General features: G+C 46.7%; 1 protein-coding gene across 1 annotated transcript in view; it reads right to left on the bottom strand.

Annotated features, from left to right (window-relative positions):
• Positions 1 to 2,072: 2,072 nt before the first annotated feature.
• Positions 2,073 to 20,380, bottom strand: part of gbe1b (glucan (1,4-alpha-), branching enzyme 1b) — a 69,656-nt gene continuing 51,348 nt past the window's right edge. The window contains exons 13-16 of the mRNA XM_076146016.1: positions 20,119 to 20,303; positions 17,431 to 17,561; positions 10,450 to 10,567; positions 2,073 to 3,573 (exon numbers count right to left, since the gene is read on the bottom strand). Of these exons, the coding sequence (XP_076002131.1) occupies positions 3,511 to 3,573; positions 10,450 to 10,567; positions 17,431 to 17,561; positions 20,119 to 20,303 (497 nt within the window). The 3' untranslated portion in view covers positions 2,073 to 3,510. The remainder of the gene's footprint in view (positions 3,574 to 10,449; positions 10,568 to 17,430; positions 17,562 to 20,118; positions 20,304 to 20,380) is intronic.

Below are 20,380 nucleotides of genomic sequence, written 5' to 3'. Positions count from 1 at the left end.
CGCTGACAATTCACCAGCTTAAGGACGGTGCAGTGATGTAGATCTGCTATAAAGAGGCAGAGAATGGGGATTAGTGTGAAATGGAGATGGACCAAATGATCCGACGCTTATTTCAGCCTCCTGATGAGACGTCCTGGAAATCATTCATGTAACCTCCAATTAAATAGTTTAAACCCCTCCCTCATGGCAGAATCTCAACAAATCAGAAAGTTTGTGTTTTCTATAAAGCAGCTTCACTATCCTACACACACACACACACACACACACACACACACACACACAATAAAACCGTTATATAAAATAGCGTATATACAAATCAAACTCTGTTTTAAAACCAAGCTGATAAAAGTTATATGCAAAGGGAATGAATAGAAAAATGATTAAAACGTAAAGCTTCAGACTCAAAGCCTCATAAAGACACGAGGCCAACCATCTTTCATAAATCAATTCAAATAAATGAATATCAAGCACCGCATTCTCAAGCTGCTCATCGACTCTTAACCGTGTTGTGTTCTTCTCCTTCGACCAGACGGGAGATATTTCAGAGCATAGTTTGTGAAAGTTGCATAATGGAGGTTGACGCCTGGAGAAAAGAATCTAGGAGGAGAGAAACTAAAACAAGCTGAACTCTTTCTCCTGTGACATGGTTAACAGATTTGAATTTGCCCACACACACACACACACACATGGTGAGACACGCCCACACACACCCTATATGAGCCATGACTGACACGTTGTGATGAGGCGAAGCACGTGAACGCAGAAGAGAAGCGGCATGTGAGTGAGCTGCTGCTGCACATGTGAGACGCACACGCTAACGCTGCGCTCTCTGGTGTAAAAGCAAAAGAGTCAAATCAAAAAGGGAAAACTTCAAAGACATGCTTATAGGGGATAGGCGTGTTTGCTCTACATATATGTGTGTGTGTGTGTGTTAAGAGAAACATGCAAAGCAGAGGAGAAGGTGCAACTTCACTGGAATGCACCAGAGATCAGATCAAAACTCTCCATCTAAATAAACTGACTAATCAACTGCTTGGGCTCAGATGTTATTTTTATTCCTAATTGATAGTCAGATTGAAGCTATTTGAAGTGTTCCTTGATATTGTGTTTTACCCCACATGTAAATGAGGCGCGGCGACGTCTCTCTCAGGGTAAACACTGTAAAAAAGGCCAAGATTAAGATCGAAGGGAAGGCGGTTGTGGCAAACCTGAGGCTGGTCTGTACTCAGTGTGCACAGTAGTGCTTCAGCAAGAGGGAGCGGAAGTGGATGCACATGGGTGTTTGCGCAATACAGCGTCGCAAAGGTTTCAAACTAGACCTCAAAATGACGATAAGAACACAGATATCTGTATAATAAGATCCCTTTGTTAGTCCAGGGAACAGAATCCCACCGAGGGCTCCAGCAAAACAGCAAAGATGCCACTGGAAACTCTATTCCAAGTCAGAATGAGCTCTCACACCATCAATGATCTAAAACAACAGTTTTCCTATCAAGCACTCGGCGATAGAGTACCATCAGCGCCGCTCGAGGACGCTCAAGCTCCTACATTTCCATAAGTGTGGGACGGACGGCATCAGTAGTCAGGCGGCGCATCACGGTTCATCACACGTCTTCCTGCCAGTGGAGTCAGACACTGATTTATTATCATTAGCAATAATGAAAGAAATATGGAACAGTAGTTACCATGTATCAGACATCAATTTTACTTTTGAGAATAAATGCAGACAATTCATTTTGGCGGTGGTGAGATGACAATGACATTGGGTCAGATGAGGGATGATTAAACTCTCCACTTCACTCTCACAACTGGGCTTGTTTGAATTTATGCAGAGTGATCCTCTCGACGCTTTTAGAGAGGTGGAGAAAGGCAGTTTTGAAAGCTTTGGTGTTATACAAAAAAAAAGAGAGAGAAATGACACACAGGAGGCTGGTCCAGAATATCAATGGCCTCTCCTCAGCTACAGGGGAGGCGAGAACAAAACACGCCATATGCTACAACACGCATACGGTGTGTGTGAACGGCCGAGTAGGTGTAGATCACAGGACGCACACACACACGCACACACACAGTGTTGTTTGCCGTCGGTGCAGGATGTCGGAATATCGCCTCTCGCCTTTTATTTATCCCCAATAAAAAGTGCAATAAACACTGAATATGATCAAATCACACTACTGCATTACAGCGCAGAACCTCCAACCTGAGAGCTGAAGCCTGTCACATCAAAGCCTGGTTTACAGAGCCAGAGTTCAGTCATCAGGAAGCCGCGTCTGCATCTTCCTGCTCACACAGATGGGTCACCCAGACAAAATTAATTGCGAGAGAAAAACATTTATTTGTGTGTGTCTGTGTGAATTTTTGCCTCTGTGGAATAATCTGAAGAGGCTGCTGCTGCTGCTGCCTAATGAACGGGGGTGTCGGTTCTACGCCTATGGAAAGTAGCGTCAAGTAACCGGCTGAGGGAGTGGGGACCTGTAAAGAGACGTCTCGCCGCCTCAGAAGCTCCGTACAGCTCTTAACGCCTTCACGAGAACAACTATAAACACACTAACGCTCGGCGAGAACGGCCGGCGTGTCGTCTAGGAGGAAACTATCGGGATACTTTCTGAAATCTGCTCCTAGTTTGCATCATCCAGCCCAGATTTTAACTAGCGTGCAGTTTATCCAACAAACTATGAACAATTCAAATGAGGCGATTTTATCACTCGGCTTTATCTGGGAATCATTACTGGCATAATAAGTGGGCCAGGAATAACTGCAGCAAAGCTCCCTGCAGCTGCATAAATTCACACATTACAACACAACTGCAACAAGTATAATAATAATACAAAGCAGCTTATCACATTGTGCAAATTACAATATTATTTTTTTTTCTTAATCACAACATCCCACAACACAAATTAACAAAGATTGATATCCAGTGATTAAGGTTCCTGGACGTGCTGGTAATACTGCAACAGTGTTACAAAAGAAATCAAACCCTACATTTCAAAGTAAAATGGACTCCAGCAAACATTACATTCTAAAAAAAAAAAAAGAAAAAAAAGTGATTTATGATATAGGAATCAGCGTGTGTGTGTGTGCGTGTGTGTGTGTGCGTTACTTGCTTCCCTGTGTCGCGGTTATCGCTCATGTGTTTCAGATGACATGCCAAATTCAGCAGAGCCTGTAAATGGCCACTGGCTACTGGTGGATGGACTCAGCAGGGTTTGGAGTTTTAGCATCTCGCCGCTGGTTAGCTTGGATGCTTCCCAAATGGACCAATCTGTGGTAAATGGGGTTACACAGCATCTAGGGTTGCAGATGGTGTCTGAAAGCACACAAGCTTGAAATGCTGCTTCTTTTTCTTTTTTTTCTCTTTTTCATTTAGTGGGAAGACTTGAGCAACACAAAGTGGGGTTGGGGTTTGGTGTGCAAGGTTGATACTTTTAGATGAAGGTGATTGTTAACACTCAGTTTGAGGCTGGAATCCATTCTGGATACTGGTCTCTGTGGAGACAATCGGCCCCCCTAATAACAGTAATCTATCTCCTCGTTGGCCAGGACAATAGCTGTTCTGCAGGGGATGTAGACCTGAGAGAAAGAGGGAGAGATATAGGGAGAGAGAGAGGGAGAGGGAGACAAAATGGATGATGTTAACGATTGGTTGATTTAGCAGATTAATGAATCTTTTTCACAACCGACACACGAGGTGAACTCACAATCCACAGTCTCAGCGATATCAACGTGAAAACAAAGACCAGAGGAGAGAAAGGAGAGGAGAGGAAGAAGGAGAGGAAGAAGAAGATGAGACGGGAGCTGGATTCAAAAAGACGTGCGGGGAGGAAAGCGACACATGCTGCAGCCTCCAAGGAAGAAAACTGTTTGGCTGAGAGTGTTATAATCAAAGTGTCAGGATGATGGGAGGCTGCAGGTCCGTTGCCGCCTCTAGGTGGCACTGTGGTCAGCAGATCTCACAGTAAACACAAGACACAACAGCTTCAGTTTGGGCTCTGAGCTGCAGATATGTAGAAGATGCAGTTAAGTTCTTCATCTGTGTTAAAGTTAGACTCTTCACATTCTATTAAAGAGGAAAAGTTCAATCCTTAAATAAGCAATTTAAGCATCATCTGCAAATGACCAGAGTCTGGACGGAAGCAAAGGAAAGGGACAGGAGGAGGGTGTGTGTGTGTGTGTGTGTGTCTGTGTGTGTGTGTGTGTGTGTGTGGAGACGTCAGCTCCTCTCTATAGGTACAGTACAAAGAGAGGAGAGGTAGTGAGGGTGTTAGTTTGGCGCGGTGAATCTCATAAAGTCTTTGATCAATCCTTGTAACATTCACAGAGCGGTTTGGAGCTCGCGCGGCGCCACTGTGCATCATTACTCACTTCAGATTTATGCCAAAGGAAAAGCCAGCCAGACATATATGATTCTATATTTCCCGACAGAAAAAGCCGAAAAAGAGAGCAGAGCTGTAAACAATTCAATCACCCCCTGAACTCCTCACGCCGCCTTTGGCATCAGTGGATCTGCGCTCGGCTGTGGACGTGTTTCTCTGTCAACACTTTGTCACCGAGGGAGCGGAGCAGCCCGCCGCCGAAACACTGACACACACATTGGTGACTAATTAAACAGTCACAGTGGGAGAGCCTCCATGCACAAGCGCCGCCGCAGAGAGAGAGAGAGAGGGGGGGGGAGAGGGAGAGGGAGGGAGACAGAGTGAGAGAGAGAGAGAGAGAGAGAGAGAGAGTGAGAGGCAGGGAGACAGACAGAGACAGAGAGAGAGAGAGAGAGAGAGAGAGAGAGAGAGAGAGAGCAGAATGAATCATTGCACCTGTTTAGACAAAAGGCAGCACTGAGCCCAGCCTGGAATGTCAACATCTTTTATTCCCACCAATAGATGATGTGATAGTGACAAATCCTAAATCAATCTGTGAACAAAGAGCAACGAGCGCAGCAGCAAGTGTCGCCGCATCAATTAGCTGCAGACGGTGTAATCAGCATAACAATGCTTACAGCCGCAACATGTGAAGGGAAGGTTGGGCGCACGCGTACCTCACACACACACACCACTCACACACACCTCTCACATAATGCAGACGAGGCGGCGAGAAAAGAGCAAAAATCACATTGGATTTCCCGTCACTTTAGATTTCATTCATAAAGCCTGTGAGCAGTGTGACGGCAGGAACACGCCGGGTCTGGCAGAATGGTTCTTTTCACCGCCGCGTCCGTATTTCTTACCGGGTCTGTCAAGGTCACTGTTACTGCAATTACACAATACAGGCCTGATGAATGGAGCAGGCTTCATATTCCCTCCATCAGCTGAGGCTAACTTCAGCAGGTACAAACTCATTCAGATAGGACTAAAGGATACTCTGACAGCAGCCCATACCTCCACCAAGGCTCACTGTTTGTTCTACTATCTACTACAAATCTGATCCAAGTCTTTTGGAGACATTGAGCCAAACAAACTCAGGCAGAAACAGAAGCTGCCTGATCCTCCTCAGGTACATTCAGTGTGAGTGGAAACATCTGGAAGCACAGCTGTATACAATTATGACATAAAGGTGTAAACACGGTACACATGTAAACATTATGTCACAAGCAAAACGCTGCATTTGCTTTAGTTGGAGTATTCTACCAAAATGTTACCCTTCTCCATTCTAAGTCAAGGTCCTGCATCCAAATACTCTGACCTCCAAAACTGAAAAACAAATCCAAGCTGCTCATCTGTTGTGAAGAAAACCTTCCACATTCCAATTTGAGAGTAAAATAATCACATTTGTGATTATTTTGTCAACAGAAACAGAAAAACAACAGAAAAAAGCTTCTCTCATTGTTGTTGTTGTTGAGGTTTTTGTGTTTGTGTTGGTTGAAAGATTTCACAGCCTTGGACAGGCTCGGCTCACTCTCTCTCATGGTCAAACTCCTGTGATGAAGAGGAGACGCAGTTTGTCCTCAAGCTCAAACAGGACGATGATACCGGTATTCCAGAAAGTTTGAGGCTTAGCTTTGTGTCGGATTCTGAAGGTTGTGAGTTCTGTGAACGTGAATCTGAATCCAGGTGAAGCTGCAGGAGTTTTGTGTTCAAACCAAACAAAAGGAGGAGGAGGAGGAGGAGGAGGAGGAGGAGGAGGAGGAGGAAGCCAAACTGCTGCTCCATCAGTCAAACTGAAAACTTCCGAGTTATTCCACACACACCTTGTCCTCTCCTTCACTTCTTTGGGTCTCTGGCTTCTCTTGTTCGAGCTCGACTCATCGCCCTTGAGAATTTGGGGGTTTGCTCCTCACTTCAAGGGAGAGTCAAGTCCGTCTGTCGGGCTAATGCTCCATCTGATCAATGTTCAAACACGCTGATGAAGCATTCATGAGGCGCTTCACAGGTTCCTCTCATCCGCCGGCTTTCCGTCTCCTGACGTGGGCTGCTGGTGAGATGGCGGCCCGGTGATCCGGCGCTCCAGACGCGCTCCTGTCGGGCTCCGTTACAGACTTACTGAGGATCAACGCTCGCTCAGCACTGCAACACACGCAGGTGGCAGGCTGAGATTCAGACTCTGACCCAATGACTGAACACGAGGAGGACGACCAGCTTCACCGTACATATGATTACAGTGTTAGAGTACGAAGGTTTTATCTCAATTTAGAGTGAAATCACGGAAACTTTCTGGTTTTACCATCTCAGGACCAATGAATGTTTTTCCTCGTCAAACATCCATAAGAACCTCTACACAGGTTGAGAACCGCTGCTCTGATGTCACGTGTGTAGGTCATTGATCAGACGCAGCAGGTTTCGAAGAAGGAGCCACGCCCACTTAGGTTTGGCAGCCAATTAGAATCAGGGCTGTGATGAAAATAGACAAAAAACTACGACACAAATTGAGCTTGTTTTGGTTCAGACATACTACACGTCAAGATTTGTGACAATTAACCCAAAATTGTAGAAGCATATACGCAGAAACTGCTTTGGAAAATCAGGTGAGGCACAAAGGGGCATGGCCTTGGTCGAGCCACCTGCACCATCTCAAGTCTGCCTGAAGTCTAACACACTTTTGAGGCAACCTGCTAACATGACAACCAAAACACTACGTCCCGAGCGCACACACGTCATAAAAAGAGGTGTGTGTGTGTGTGTGTGTGTGAGTGTGTTTCCCAGGTGTGTGTGTGTGTGCGCATCAAACCCCTCCACGTGCTGCTGCAGTTTCACAGCTCGGTTGGAAACGTTCCTCTTTTGATCATCTGCTGCTGCGTCTGCCACATCTCTCTCTCTCTCTCTCTCTCTCCTTCGTCTCCTTCCTCACCACTAATTAATTTCTTTTTGTGCAAATGTCAAAGGAGATGGCACCTCTGATGCATGCAAAGTTCATCAAAAGCTTCTGTGTGTGTGTGGGGGGGAGCTAATTATTTATCAGCGCTGCCCCGATATTCCTCACATCAACGCTTGATCGTCTTTTTAAGTGACAAATAACAGGAGACGTTAAGAGTCCTTATTTTGTTTCTTTTCCCCCCACTTTTAATCTTCCCATGTTTCTTTTGTTGAGTGAAAACGTGTCACAGCGTCCCAGCTGTTCCTACGAAGCGGCCCGCTGAGGCAAACTGTCGCTGAGGCAAACTGTCGCCGAGGCAAACTGTCGCCGAGGCAAACTGTGACTGCCTCCTTCTGATTTCCTGCTCGGCTTTATCCTCACAAACACAAAGTAAGTAAGAAGCAATTGTTTTCACATTCCGCTGTACGACCGCGCTCATTGTCAGTATTAATTAGTACTTTATATAAATCTGATATAGTAACACTGTTTACATGTTTAAATAAAGGATGTTAAACTTTTAAATCCCACTTCTTCCTCTTCTTCTTCTTCTTTCCTGTTCTTTTTCTATTTAAATAAGTGTGAACAAACATTTTAGGTCAATTAATTTCTTCTTAAACTCCTTAATAATACTTAGTTAGCAATTCACTACAATAATTATTAAGTGTCAGATGGATTTTAGGATCAAGCTATTTACACTAAAGTCAAACTAAAACAGCCTAAATGTCACAAAGTCGAGTTCTTGTTTGTGAGCTGAACTACAATTAGAAAATAAAGTTACTTGACAACAGCCGTGTCCAATAACATGTTTATATACACGATACAGGTTTGATTCTGATCTAATTAAGGCCATAACTGGATGACCAGATCAAACTGTGACACACACACCCCCGTCTGTGTGTTATGTTTGTTTGTAGGCGTTCCAGTCTTGATAATAAAGGGAGAGTCACATATGGGGTTTCAAAGAGACGCCACGAGAGAAGACAAAGGTCCGAGGGAGCATCTGTAAGCGGCGGACGCTGTGAGCACACAGTGTTTGTGAGGCTCTGTGCTCTGCTGGTTTCATCCAATGATCTGCATTCTCAGTCTGGGAAGTGATGCAGTCTTGGAGGATATGAGAGTTTATTATGGCTCAATAAGAAGGAAGCCATTCTGAAGACACGGGAGGGAAAGTTTCCACAAGACTTTTGGAAGCAACAGTTGTTAAATAAAACATGGACGGTGTGGGCGCCACCGCCGCTCACAGCCCCCGCACGGGCCCTCGTCTGATTACACTTCTCATATCCAGGTAGGTGTGAGGACGAGGCAAGGAGGGAACGAGGAGGGAACGAGGAGGACGAGGACGAGGAGGAGTAGGAGGAGGAGACGGCTTCTTTTATGCAACATCCTGCCTCACTGTGCAATCTATACAACAAGACGCTTCGGCATGTGCCCCCCTCCCCCCCCTACACACACACACACACACACACACACACACACACAGAGACCTCGCTTTCACTCCCCATGAATCTCTGATGGCGCCAACATTAGTGGATGACTTGTTAACTAAACTTCACATTTTGGCCAAGAGGGATGTGGGTGTTTGAATTAATAAGAGTTAAGAAAAGATTTAAGAGAATGTGGAATAGAAGTCTTTAAGTGATGAAACCGGAGCTAATAGGACGGAGGATGACTGTCTGCAGAGGAGAGGAAGAGGCTCTTTAACTGGGGTGGACAGAATTTTAAATAACATCAAACCGCCGCTCTTTACGGCACCGCGAGCGTCTGAGAGCTTTCCAACGCTCCGTCTCGGCTCCTAATACAGAGATTTCCTCGCTCCATTAACCGCAACACATTGAGTATCGATCTGAGGAAGTTCAGGTTGAGTTCAGATAAACAAACACACCTCATCAGGTGCTACGTTAACTACACGACTAACGACCTCGCCGCATGTGCTCTTTCATTAGACGAGTGATGATAAGCACGGCGAGGAGATGTGCGGCGACTGTGCGGGCCGCCCCGCTACACACCAGCCTCCTCACACACACACACACTCCTTACCTTCATTAACATCGACGCCCGCCGACGCCGCCCCGCTACAGTCGGAGCGCTCGGGCGTCTGTGTTGCTCTTCGCTAATTCACCTCTGATGTTATTCGTAAACATCTTATTGCCTTTCAGCAGTTTAATCAAGGAAAAAAATGACATCAGGAAATAGGGGGCGGCAGACGTGAGGAAGATCCTGAAGCGCCCGGCTGCTTAAGATGCACGTCGGTGTGTTTCTCTCTGCATTTTCATGGCTCGACCTATTTCATGCTATTAGCCCTGAGCGATCTGGTTGATGGAGGCCCGGCGGTTCATTCTGCCACATATTCCTCTCCCCTCCGTGAAGCCGCACGAGGTGAGAGGCACGAGAGGAAGAGTCAACTTTCTAACGCCATGAATAATGCACATTGTGTGGGAATCTAAAAGAGTGGCGGATATCCGATTCACATAACTCCCAATGACTGCAGGATAACAGGCGGCTCCGGCAGAACAAAACACAAGTTTACCCAAATAAACACAAAGTCTGAGGCGCTGAGGAGGAGGAGGAGGAGGAGGAGGAACCACAGGAGAGCAGGACCCGCCGACAGACTCAAGTAACCTCTAAGAGTTTGGAGACAGACCCATATTTGATCATTTCCTTGATGCCACATTAAAAGCACATCACATTGATGAGGTAGACACTCAATTATAGAGCAGCGGCTAAGCTAACAGAGCCAGACGGGCCACATTCATCATTATACCTCACTTGAACTTCATCAGCGCGGCCTTAAAGGATCCACTCAGCACCCAGTCCATTCTGAGCTCATCCAGCTTATTAAACTAAACTCAACTTAAAAGTCTCAAAGAGGACGAAGAGGCAACACAGAACTATGAGCGAGACCAGAGCCGGACCCTCGCCACGACATCGCCTGGAGGTCAACGCATCACCTTGTACTTGGTTCTGAACTAGATTGGAACTAATTGAATCAAAGAAGAGAAGAGTATCAGAGTCCAATTCAACCGGACCAAACTACTTTTGTTTAATGGAGTCTAGAAAAGTGAAGATTTAGGATTACAGCTGAGAGAGAAGTCTGGTTAATAGACCGCAATCCCACTAACGAGTCAGAATGGAACATTGATGAAGAGTAAAGCTGAACCCTTTTACCTTGATGGAGTTGGGCCGTCCGTTGAAGGGCTGTGCCTCTGTGAAGAACTCCGTGTGGTGGTCCAGACGTCCGTGACCTCCGTACTGAAGCTCGTCTGAGTCCAGCTTGATTTTGTATCTGAGGAGGGTCCGGGGTTAAGGAGCGTGTTCGCTTGTTTGCAGACTTTGGTTTTAGCTGTTAGAAGCCCACTCAAATCTAAACACTCAGCGTCTCATCGTCTCATCCGGCCTCTCAGCACTCCAGAGTCACAGAGCCGAGGCCCCGGCAGACAAAGACAATGCTGCCTGGAATGAACATAAACACAGTGATTCAGACGAGGCTCACAGTCCAATTCATCTCATTCTTTGCATAAATAATGACTTTCATTTTAAAAAGTGATGCAAACGGGTGACAATAGATCCACACAAACACAAAAAATCGTGCGTTCCCTTCCTTCCTTCCCGCAAAATCTCTCTGCAGTGCTGCCGAACAAAGACGCTTTCACCTTACAGAGCTGACTGACTGACGGCTCCGCGAACTGGCAGCTCGCACAACACAGACGCCATAGTTTCGTCAAACACCGCATTCCACGATAACGAAATGAGATGAAAGAGCAACAAGCTGAAACCTAAATGACGCCGTAAGCAGCAGCAGCAGAGAGAGAGAGAGAGAGAGTGAGATCTCTTTTATCCTGTATTTACCTGTTATGAAAGAGCCAGATCTCATCCATAACGTGACAAATTACGCCCTTCAAACGGGGAAAATTGAGTACACTGTCGAACATGAGATCTAAATTGTCGGGGAAGTAAAGCCCAAAGTCTGTAAGGAGAAGTGAATTTGGACGGAGTTTAAGGAAAACCAATCCAGGCTTTCTTAAAAAACCCTCGACATTAATACGGCCCCCACTCCTGCCTGCCAAACAACATAAAGGATAAATGTCTCACACGGCAACAAGGCCATAATTATGATGTCACTGGAAACAATCTAAGACATTTTAAAAGCAGGATTTAAATTTCAAGAAAGTGCACTTTGACAACTGTGTTACCATGTCTATACATATCTGAGAGAGAGAGAGAGAGAGAGAGTGAGAGAGACAAAGACAGAGAGACAGAGAGAGAGAGAGAGAGACAGAGAGAGAGACAGAGAGAGAGAGAGAGAGACAGAGAGAGACAGAGAGAGAGAGAGAGAGAGAGAGTGAAAGCTCTGCCAGTCAAAGACGATGGAGCCGCGGTCCCCTTGATGTTGATTTCAATGTAAACTCCTATAAACACACGTGAGTATTTACATGTCTGTAGCCGGGGCTGCAGGAGGGAGAAGGTTTTTGGTTCTGTGACACACACCCGGGGCGAGGAGCAGACGTGAACACACACACCCCCAATTGGCTGGATGAATAATCACCGCCGCTCCCCACAGGCGGTATTCCCAGATTCGAGTCTGATCCCCAAACGTCTCTTCATTCTGCAGCAGAGCCGGGGAAGAATTCCGCCTTTGCCGCCTGCTTGTCGGCTTTGATAACGATGATTAGAAAAAAAAGAAGCTCTGTGCATTGTTTCCGCTGAGGAGGAGGAAGATCCCCTCCCTCTTCACCTCCTTCGCTCCTCTCTATGGCGCCTTATTGACAGACAGACTCACTTTGTTGTGAAGGTTTGACAACAATTATGGAGGGAAATGGAAATATTCGCAGGGTGTGTATGTAATGCTCTCACAGGGAGAAGCAGAAGCTTTGTGAATTTAAATGTCAGGACCCACAGAGGCTTTTAACTCCTTTGCAACTGAGATAGATGCTTTCTGGCCACTTTGGTAGAAAAACCTGATCTGACACACACTCACACAAACACACACACTCACAGCTGATTATCAAGCTGTTACGGGAAAAGTGTTTGTTTAAAATCATACACACAATGAATCAGCATCAATTGGCGCTCACTTTCGGGCCACGGGAGGCATCGAAGTCAAATATTTACCTCTGTTTACGTCTGTTCTGCTCCTGCTCCACTCTCTGTTTAAGTATCTGAACCAGATGCTCGCTCTTCTGTCTCTTGAGACACTTTAGGAGGATTTTTCACCTTTTCCTCTCAGTTTGGACCTCGGAGCAGTGAAATTGGACCATTTGCCAAATTTCACCATTTGTGAGGGCAGAACATGTGAGTGGTTCATGCTGTGAGCAGAACCAGAACCTGACCTGGGTTCCCCCCATGTGCCTCTGAGAGCTTGTTTGCTGGAAGCTGCTGTCTACGTTTGACATTGAGTGTTGGTTGGCCTTGCAGAACAATAACACAAAAGAGGCTAAAAGCCTGAATCCTCTGTGGTTTGTCACAATGCGTGACCTTTCTGCATTAACAAATATTGACGTTCAACTACAGAGAACATCTGTGAAAGGTTAAACAGTAGAAAGCGTGTTGTTGTGATTCCTTTCTAATGAGGCTCACATTTGATTTAGAGTTCCAGTCACTCAAACGCCTGGACTCTCTTTGTGCTGCGTGTGGAGCTCGTGTGTGTGTGTGTGTGTGTGTGTGTGTGTGTGTGTGTGTGTGTGTGTGTGTGTGTGTCTGTCTGAGGCATAGCTGCAGCACTTCAGAGTTCTTTATCAAACTTATGTGTAAGGAAGCGAGAACCAGCACAAATTGGTAGTTGGAGACTTTGGTGATTACAGACGGCTGCCTTGTCGCCTGTGGTTCAGCTGTGAAGTATTATAATCAATACAGCCTCTGTGAATAAAGGGGAAGATTTAAAATCTAAATCAATTTTGTCCAATGAGCAGAAAGGACCGAAGGCAATCCAGAGCTCGGTGATTAGAGCCATTGATGACCTGAAAAAGACGAGCTGGACATGACCACGATTGCAGACCGTGTCACCACTTAGTCTGTCCATTAGATGGCTTCTTTTCTTGCTCTATGGAAACAGCAGCCAGGCGTGGGTGAGCCAGAGCCAGAGTGGAGCGAGATGTGTGTGTGCACGTCTCAAGGAAGCAGCGCGGCCTTGTGAGACCTGTAAACATCTTTCTAAGTGGAGGGCGAAACAGAGAAGAAGAGAGACGTCTGACAGATGCATCACAGACAGCTGGAGGTAAACAAACCTAAATATTAATTATATCAAAACTGGCCTAAAGTTGAACACTTGAATATATTAAATATTTAAAATTTTCATTAATAAAAAATTCATTAACATAATTAATAAAACAAAGTTAAACTACTGTGTTTGCTACAAATTCTATTTTATAATCCAAGCGATAAAAATAGAGACAGGGTAATAGTTTGACTACGCAAGAGCTTGCTCTCTCTCTCGCTCCCCCTCTCTCTGTCTGTCTGTCTGTCTCTCTCTCTCTCTATTTCTGGAGAGTTGATTCATGCATTTTGCAATTTTGGGCACCCAGGCTTCTAATCATTCTCCATAGAAGTTTGCAAGTTTGGGAAAGCGGCACACTGGTATGTTTCTCCAGTACACATCAAATCAAACCTGAGCTACTATTTCTACAAAATATACGGATCCTGTGGTTAAATGCAATTTTGTGAAACGTGAAAGCTGCTTGAAGTCTGCGCTGTTTGAACAGAGGCAGAGTTGGGAGTCACACACACATCACCAGATGGATGAGCGTTTGCTGGTAATATATGGTACAACCCAATGGGATCACACACTGAGAAAAGTGTTGCAACTTTGCATAAGGAATTCATCTTGAAGCATCTTACAACAAGCTGCCGGGAGCGGCACACAAATCAACACACAACACACACATTTAAGGCTCCTCTGGCGGGTTTAGCTGCGGCATAATTCCAAATAACATCAGAATAAATGATCATCACCTGTGCATGTCAGGCTGCATTTGACTCTAAATTAGGGCGAGTTAGTGTCACTTCACCCAGAGCGGAACTCCTCCAAACGGCATTCAAGAAAATGGCTCAGACAGAAAGGGAGACTGAAGACCTGACACCGGCTCGGCCGCCTCCTATTGTCACAGTGTAAATCAAAGAGCAATCTGGCTGGACAGGTACAGCTTTCACCACGGGTCCAACTGGGGGATTTCAAATACTCAAAGCGGCCTGGATAAAGCCCGGCTGCCTGAAGAATACGTCCACCAGGAGTCAGGGAGAAAATAATAAAAAGCACTGATGGTTTGAGTGCCTGCCCGAAAAGCTGACGTTGACTGCATTTTAATGGCCGACACTTTTGCTGAGGTACTTCGCTTCCCATTCTGTCCTGTAATTTGTGAGTGGGTGGGGGTGAGGGTAGGGTGGGGGGGGGACAAGGCATTCAAAAGGGGACAAGGAGAGGCAGACGGAATGCTCCTGGGAAAAATACGAGGAGAGTAAACAGCCAGGAGGACTCCAAGGACTCACGGAGGGGAGAGGACTATAATATTGCTGTTGAATTATTATCCGTTTATTAGGAAAGAAAGACGGCAGAGTGTCAGAATTACAACATTCCAGCGGAACAGAAGCTCTAAGCAGTTATTAAGCTGTGGCAACCGCCGCTCCTCCAGCTGCACAGTGTCAAATGTGAATTCTTTACAGCATTATGTGACCTCGTTTCAATTTATAATCAAGCGGCTCACTCAAACTTCACGCCGAATCCATTTTGAAATAGTTCTGTAAAAGCTTCACCGCAGCACCTGCCGCTCAAGCAGCACAATGTGGCGTGTTCAACCAATCAATCTCACAATTTCTTAAATGAGATGTGTTCAGACATTGCAGAGTGCGTGTGTGTGTGTGTGTGTGAGGCTCCCTGGTGTATCTGGATGTGGGGTCACAGCAGCGATGCGGGGCTCTGCTGCCACCTTCCTGACCCTCACACAGGTTTAAGAAAGTTTAAGTATATGACAGCCGAGTGTAATGAAAAAGCACTTTTGGACTCTTTGAGCTTGTCTTGTTTACCTCCTCTGCTTCTGAGTGGCACTTTCATCTGTCTTCTCCCCTAATTGGATCCTCTGCACACATTCCCATCGGAGGATCTGCATCTCCTCACACTGGCTGTGCATTTACCTTCCTCACACGCCGCACATTTGCCTCTACGTGTTTACCGCTTCTCCGTATAATGACAGCCTGAGCTTTGCCCCTCGCATTTATTTGCATTTCCTCCCGAACCCTCCCGGTGTCTGAGGCCTCACCTTAAACATCAAAAGCAGCACCAGGAGGGGAGCGACGTGGTGCCATCTAAATGAAAATAAACCCTCAAAAACGGTGCTACAGACGGGCTGCAAACGCTGTGCCCAAGTTTCACCCCCGTCAGGAGAGAGAGAGAGAGGGGGGGGGGAGGGAGAGAGAGCAGAGCCAGAGAGGCACAAACCAACAGTCACAGCACATAAAACAAGCTGATCATTAATGAATGATAGCCAGAGTCTTGGCTGGGTGACTGTGGTTGTTGTTATTCTCTCAATAAACACGACTATCGCTCCCCGTCAATATTCATGCGAGACCTCTTTGTTGATCTCTGTCCGGCTTGTTCCAGGTTGAATCTCGAGCTACTGTGTCGCCTCGCGAGTCTCACTACGTCTTCTTCCCCCAGTGGAGACCAGTTGCCCCCCCGCGGCCTTCCTCCTCCTCCTCCTCCTCCTCATCATGGATCATCATCTGTCACTCTCCCCAAATTTAACAGAAGCTATTTCCATTAAAAGGTTCCATTCCAGTCATTAGCCTGACACTGCATGGTCACATCCCATAAACCCTCTATCAGTCGTTTCTATGTGAAGCTTGGTTCCTCATTTTGTGTCTGAGAAGCTTTGACATGAGCCAGAGTTTCATCACACCTCTGATTCAAATCAAACATCACCTGCAAATCAAGGGGAACAAACCGCCGCCGCCTCCAGCAGCCTCATTACGGGCTGGATCATTATATCTGCTGTGTAGTGTTCTGACGCCGAGGTGTCCAGAGGAAACTAACAAACTAACCGTCTCGCTTTTGACTCGACGCCGCCGCCGTGTTATTTGAGTCGTAGCTGAAAAAAAGCAAGGCGGCGTCTCCGTCGTCTGTGGGGGGAAACGGTTGGCATGATCTGCACCGAGCCCCCAAAAGAGAATGATGTCAATTATAATAAATCTAAATCCGTCAGCTTTCTGTCACCCTTCACATCCCTAATCATTAAGCCTGCTGTAATCACAACTGTGGGACTCATTAAATTCCTCTGCGCTGCTCGCTGGGAAGACAGACAGCCGCCGCCGCCGCTAAAGAGAGGCGCTTTCTGAATCACTGGGCTCTGCTATTATTTCCCCCTAATAGCATCACAACACCACAATAAACAACTGACTCATATTCCCCCCAATAAGCACTGCTAAAATTACATCAGGCGAGTATTCATCCTCGGAGGAAGAATGGCGGGTCATTGCTCCCTGATCCCCTCGTTAGGCCGCAGACGCTCGTCTTGTCAGAAGTGATTGTTCTCGACTGAGACGCCCCAAAATATCAGGTGGAGAGAAGTTTGTACGGCGTAATAACAAGAGAAGAAGAGTGTTTACAGCCACGTTTAGCACTGAAAGGCCGGCGTGTCTCTGTGATGATGAAGAGGAAACACTGAGGAAGCTACAGATCGGATCAAACCACTTCACTTCGTCCCCCGTCGGATTATTGCACACATTGTTTCTTACAGTTGAGTCCTTTTCTGTATTTAGATTTCATTTCATTCCATCTCAGAAGCAAAAGCCTCGTTGCAGCACTCAGGTTGTTCAGGGTAAACGTTTGTTGTCTTGTGTTTGTGTATTAAAAGATCGGTGAATCAATAAGACAGTTGGTTTGGTCTGAAAGCGGCGGCGTGCGTAGCTCCGCTCTTATTTCCATCCTTCCATTCCTGTCAATCCTTCTTTAACAAACATTTAGCGTCGCGGGCGAAACACTCACACTTATCGATTTTGTCACGCTCAGAGTCGCCGCCGCCGCGTCGCCCGTAACTAACAAAGGCGTCGTTACTCAGTGTGCGCCGCAGCGTGAACGCAGGGAGACGGCGCCGCAAACCTGTGAAACTCTCAAAGATAAACGAGCGGCGTTCTCGACAGACGAGGGTTTGAAAAGGATACTTTCCTGGAACTTCCACAGCCACCCTGTAGTCCTGGAAGCTCTTGCTGGGATGGAAATTGAAGATAAAGAGCACATTCGCCCTGTCAAACACAATAACCTTGTCCCCCTCATGCTTGGCGCTGACAAAGGCCTGAAGGTGGGGGAGAGAGAGAGAGAGAGAGAGAGAGAGAGAGAGACGGTGAGAAACAGCCCAAATCTTTGCTTATGAATAATCATTAACTACCTCATCTTGGATTTGGACAGTAATACTGAGGCACATTATATCAGCCGGCTCCACATTTCCAAACAGACAAGCGACGCATTCCCCACATCAAATTTCAGGTGGCACTCGTCGGCAGGGAAACAGGTGCCTGGGGTGGTGTGAGGCTGGCTGTCAGCTTGAGACAGCTGCACACGACGAAGCCACCGCTCTCCTGTGGAGCCGGCTACTGTGAACGTGTCATTAGCAGAGATTATCAATGTCACCCGACCCCCTATTTTTAGTGCCTTGCTCCCCAAAGCCAATTTCATGGCGGCGTATTCACGACGGAGCGCGGAGATAAGCATCCGTGGCGTAGAAGCGTGGAGGTGAAGGAGGCAGCTGACAGGCCTGAGTCCTGCTTTTGTATGTAAATATGAGGGAAACTGTATTTCTAAGTGTGATTAGTTAGTTTTAGATTTCTTCTCAGACGACTTTGGCAGCTCTAAACTTCACACAAAGGAACCCGGAACGTCGATCAGGTGAATAGGGAGTGAGGAATTATGGATTCTTCCCTACAGAACAGCTCGGCCCTCTTCTGATCACTTCAGGTTCCTTTGGACCTGGATACGGACTTGGTCATTACCAAACTTGAAAGCAGTTAAATGTTGGATGTTGTGGTTTGGGTCATTCAATAATAATAGCTTCATATTCTCCTATCAAATTAGTTTGGAATCCATTTTTCCCTGGATGCCTGTAAGCGCTCCACCTTCTGAGGTAACAAAGCGTCTCCACATCCCGGCGCTCCTCTGCTCGGAGCTCCTCAGCTGGGAGGAGCTGGAGGTATTCTGTATTTCTCCAAACAGCGCTGATGAAGTAACCAAATACTAGAAATAATCACCGCCTCCCTCGCTCTCTCAGCCTCCTGTAGGACTTAACTACCGCCCTGATTGGGTGATTTGCCGAAGGACACTTCAACGGCGTGAGAGCTCGCTGTCGGAAGGGTTTGAAATCAGATCCCGGCGGCTGATTGATGGGTATCTGCCTCCCTGCACCACCCAGCTGCTCAGAGCTTTACATAGAAGGGAAACACACCCTTGACACTGACATAACATCTAATATCATAATCCTACACCTCACCTGAAGTGACACAGCAGAGAGTAGCTCATAACACACACACACACACACACACACACACACACACAGTATAGTAGTGCTGTCATCCACCGTATGGCTTTTCAGCAGCAGCCAAGAATAAGAGACCCGATGTGTTTCAGGTCAGTACTGCTGCCAAATATATGCATAATCCCTGCCAGTCGCTTCCTCAGGGATCAGCATTCCCCACCATTCCCCCAGAGGAGCGCGGGAATCAGCCAGCCGAGCTCTGCTGTTCCTGTTCCTTCTCCTCGCACCTCCAGCTCTGAATCACACGGCTTGTGAGAGGTTGTAAAGGCTCCATGTAGGCCGGGGCGCACTTCTGATTGATAGTCCAATATGTTGAGACCATCCTTTACACTACACATGGTTCTAATTATGCTCACTGGTACAGACCCCTCCCTCTCTCTCTCTCCCTCCCTCCCTCCCTCCCTCCCTCCCTCCCTCTCTCGCCTCGGTCTTGCTGGCAAGGAGAAGTGGATGAGAGTGGAACGCAGCAAGGTGAAGTAGCTCTAATCTGAGGACAGAATCGCGGGGATGTGAGGGAGGCGATTTTTGAATCAATTACACAGACTCAGTTCTAATCCCTGTCAATTTAACCACACACACACACACACACACACTCCATTTGCATTATCCCATTACTTTGCTACCAGCCCCTCAAGAGAAAAACACGGCGCCACATCGTTTCTCTCCCCCAAAGGCTTCAATTGCGAGCGAAGAGAGAAGCTGCGGCGTGATAGTGAAATCATTACTGTTCACCTTGACAGCAGCCCCCGAGAAACAAGACGTTCGCTAAAATGAACTCCCTCATTTATCTCTGCCTATTGCGGACCCACGCCTCAATTTGGAGACGGCGGAACAAAGAAAGGTAAAGATTTGTGTTGATGGAGGGCAAAGAGTCAAATGACTATTTAACAAAAACAATTTATCAGTGCATTCGCAGCGCTTTAATGGAGTGAATGTGAGGAGGAACAGCTTCCTTTAGAGGGAGGAACGGAGGAGTGGAGCGCGTACGGAGCGCTTACAATCGCAGTCTGACCTTCAGCGTGTTCACCTGAAGACGTGTGAGGTCGCGCCGCGTTCGTACGGTGCGGGATATTTGGTAAAAACATTTATTTATATCTGGGGAAAGTGCTGCAACCTGTAATATGTTGCAACTACCTATAAACTCTTCTCAAGTACAGTGATTGAATAATATAAATGTTACTTTCCTTCCTTGCAAAATCAGCTGTGCACAGGCTGAATAGTGCTCCAGATGTAGCTGAGGTGATATTTCAAGCATTTGTGTCACTGTGAGAGAGTGTGTGTGTGTGTGTGTGTGCGTGTGTGCAGTGTGTGTGTGTGTCCTTACAGCTCCAGCAGCCAGCCAGCCGTACTTGTCCTCGGTGCGGTTCATGTCCCGGTCAAAGGCGTAGAGCTGACGGTAGCGGAGGTTATCGGCGTCCACAAGGTTAAACTGCCGTCGGGCGTAGTGGTAACTCTGATTGTTTCCCACTCTGGGGAAATCCAGCCACTCCGGATGCCCAAATTCATTCCCTGCGACACGGAGAAGATTATTACATAGGATGTGGGTAAATGCAGGAGACTGACACACATTCTCCATGAATTAGCAT

The sequence above is a fragment of the Genypterus blacodes genome, unplaced genomic scaffold (assembly GCF_046128005.1).
Source record: "Genypterus blacodes isolate CSIRO-AG114 ecotype Tasmania unplaced genomic scaffold, CSIRO-AGI_Gbla_v1 ptg000032l_1, whole genome shotgun sequence".
NCBI classification, from domain to species: domain Eukaryota; kingdom Metazoa; phylum Chordata; class Actinopteri; order Ophidiiformes; family Ophidiidae; genus Genypterus; species Genypterus blacodes.
The sequence above is the reverse complement of the archived record's forward strand: the minus strand, read 5'-3'. Positions and strand labels throughout refer to the sequence as shown.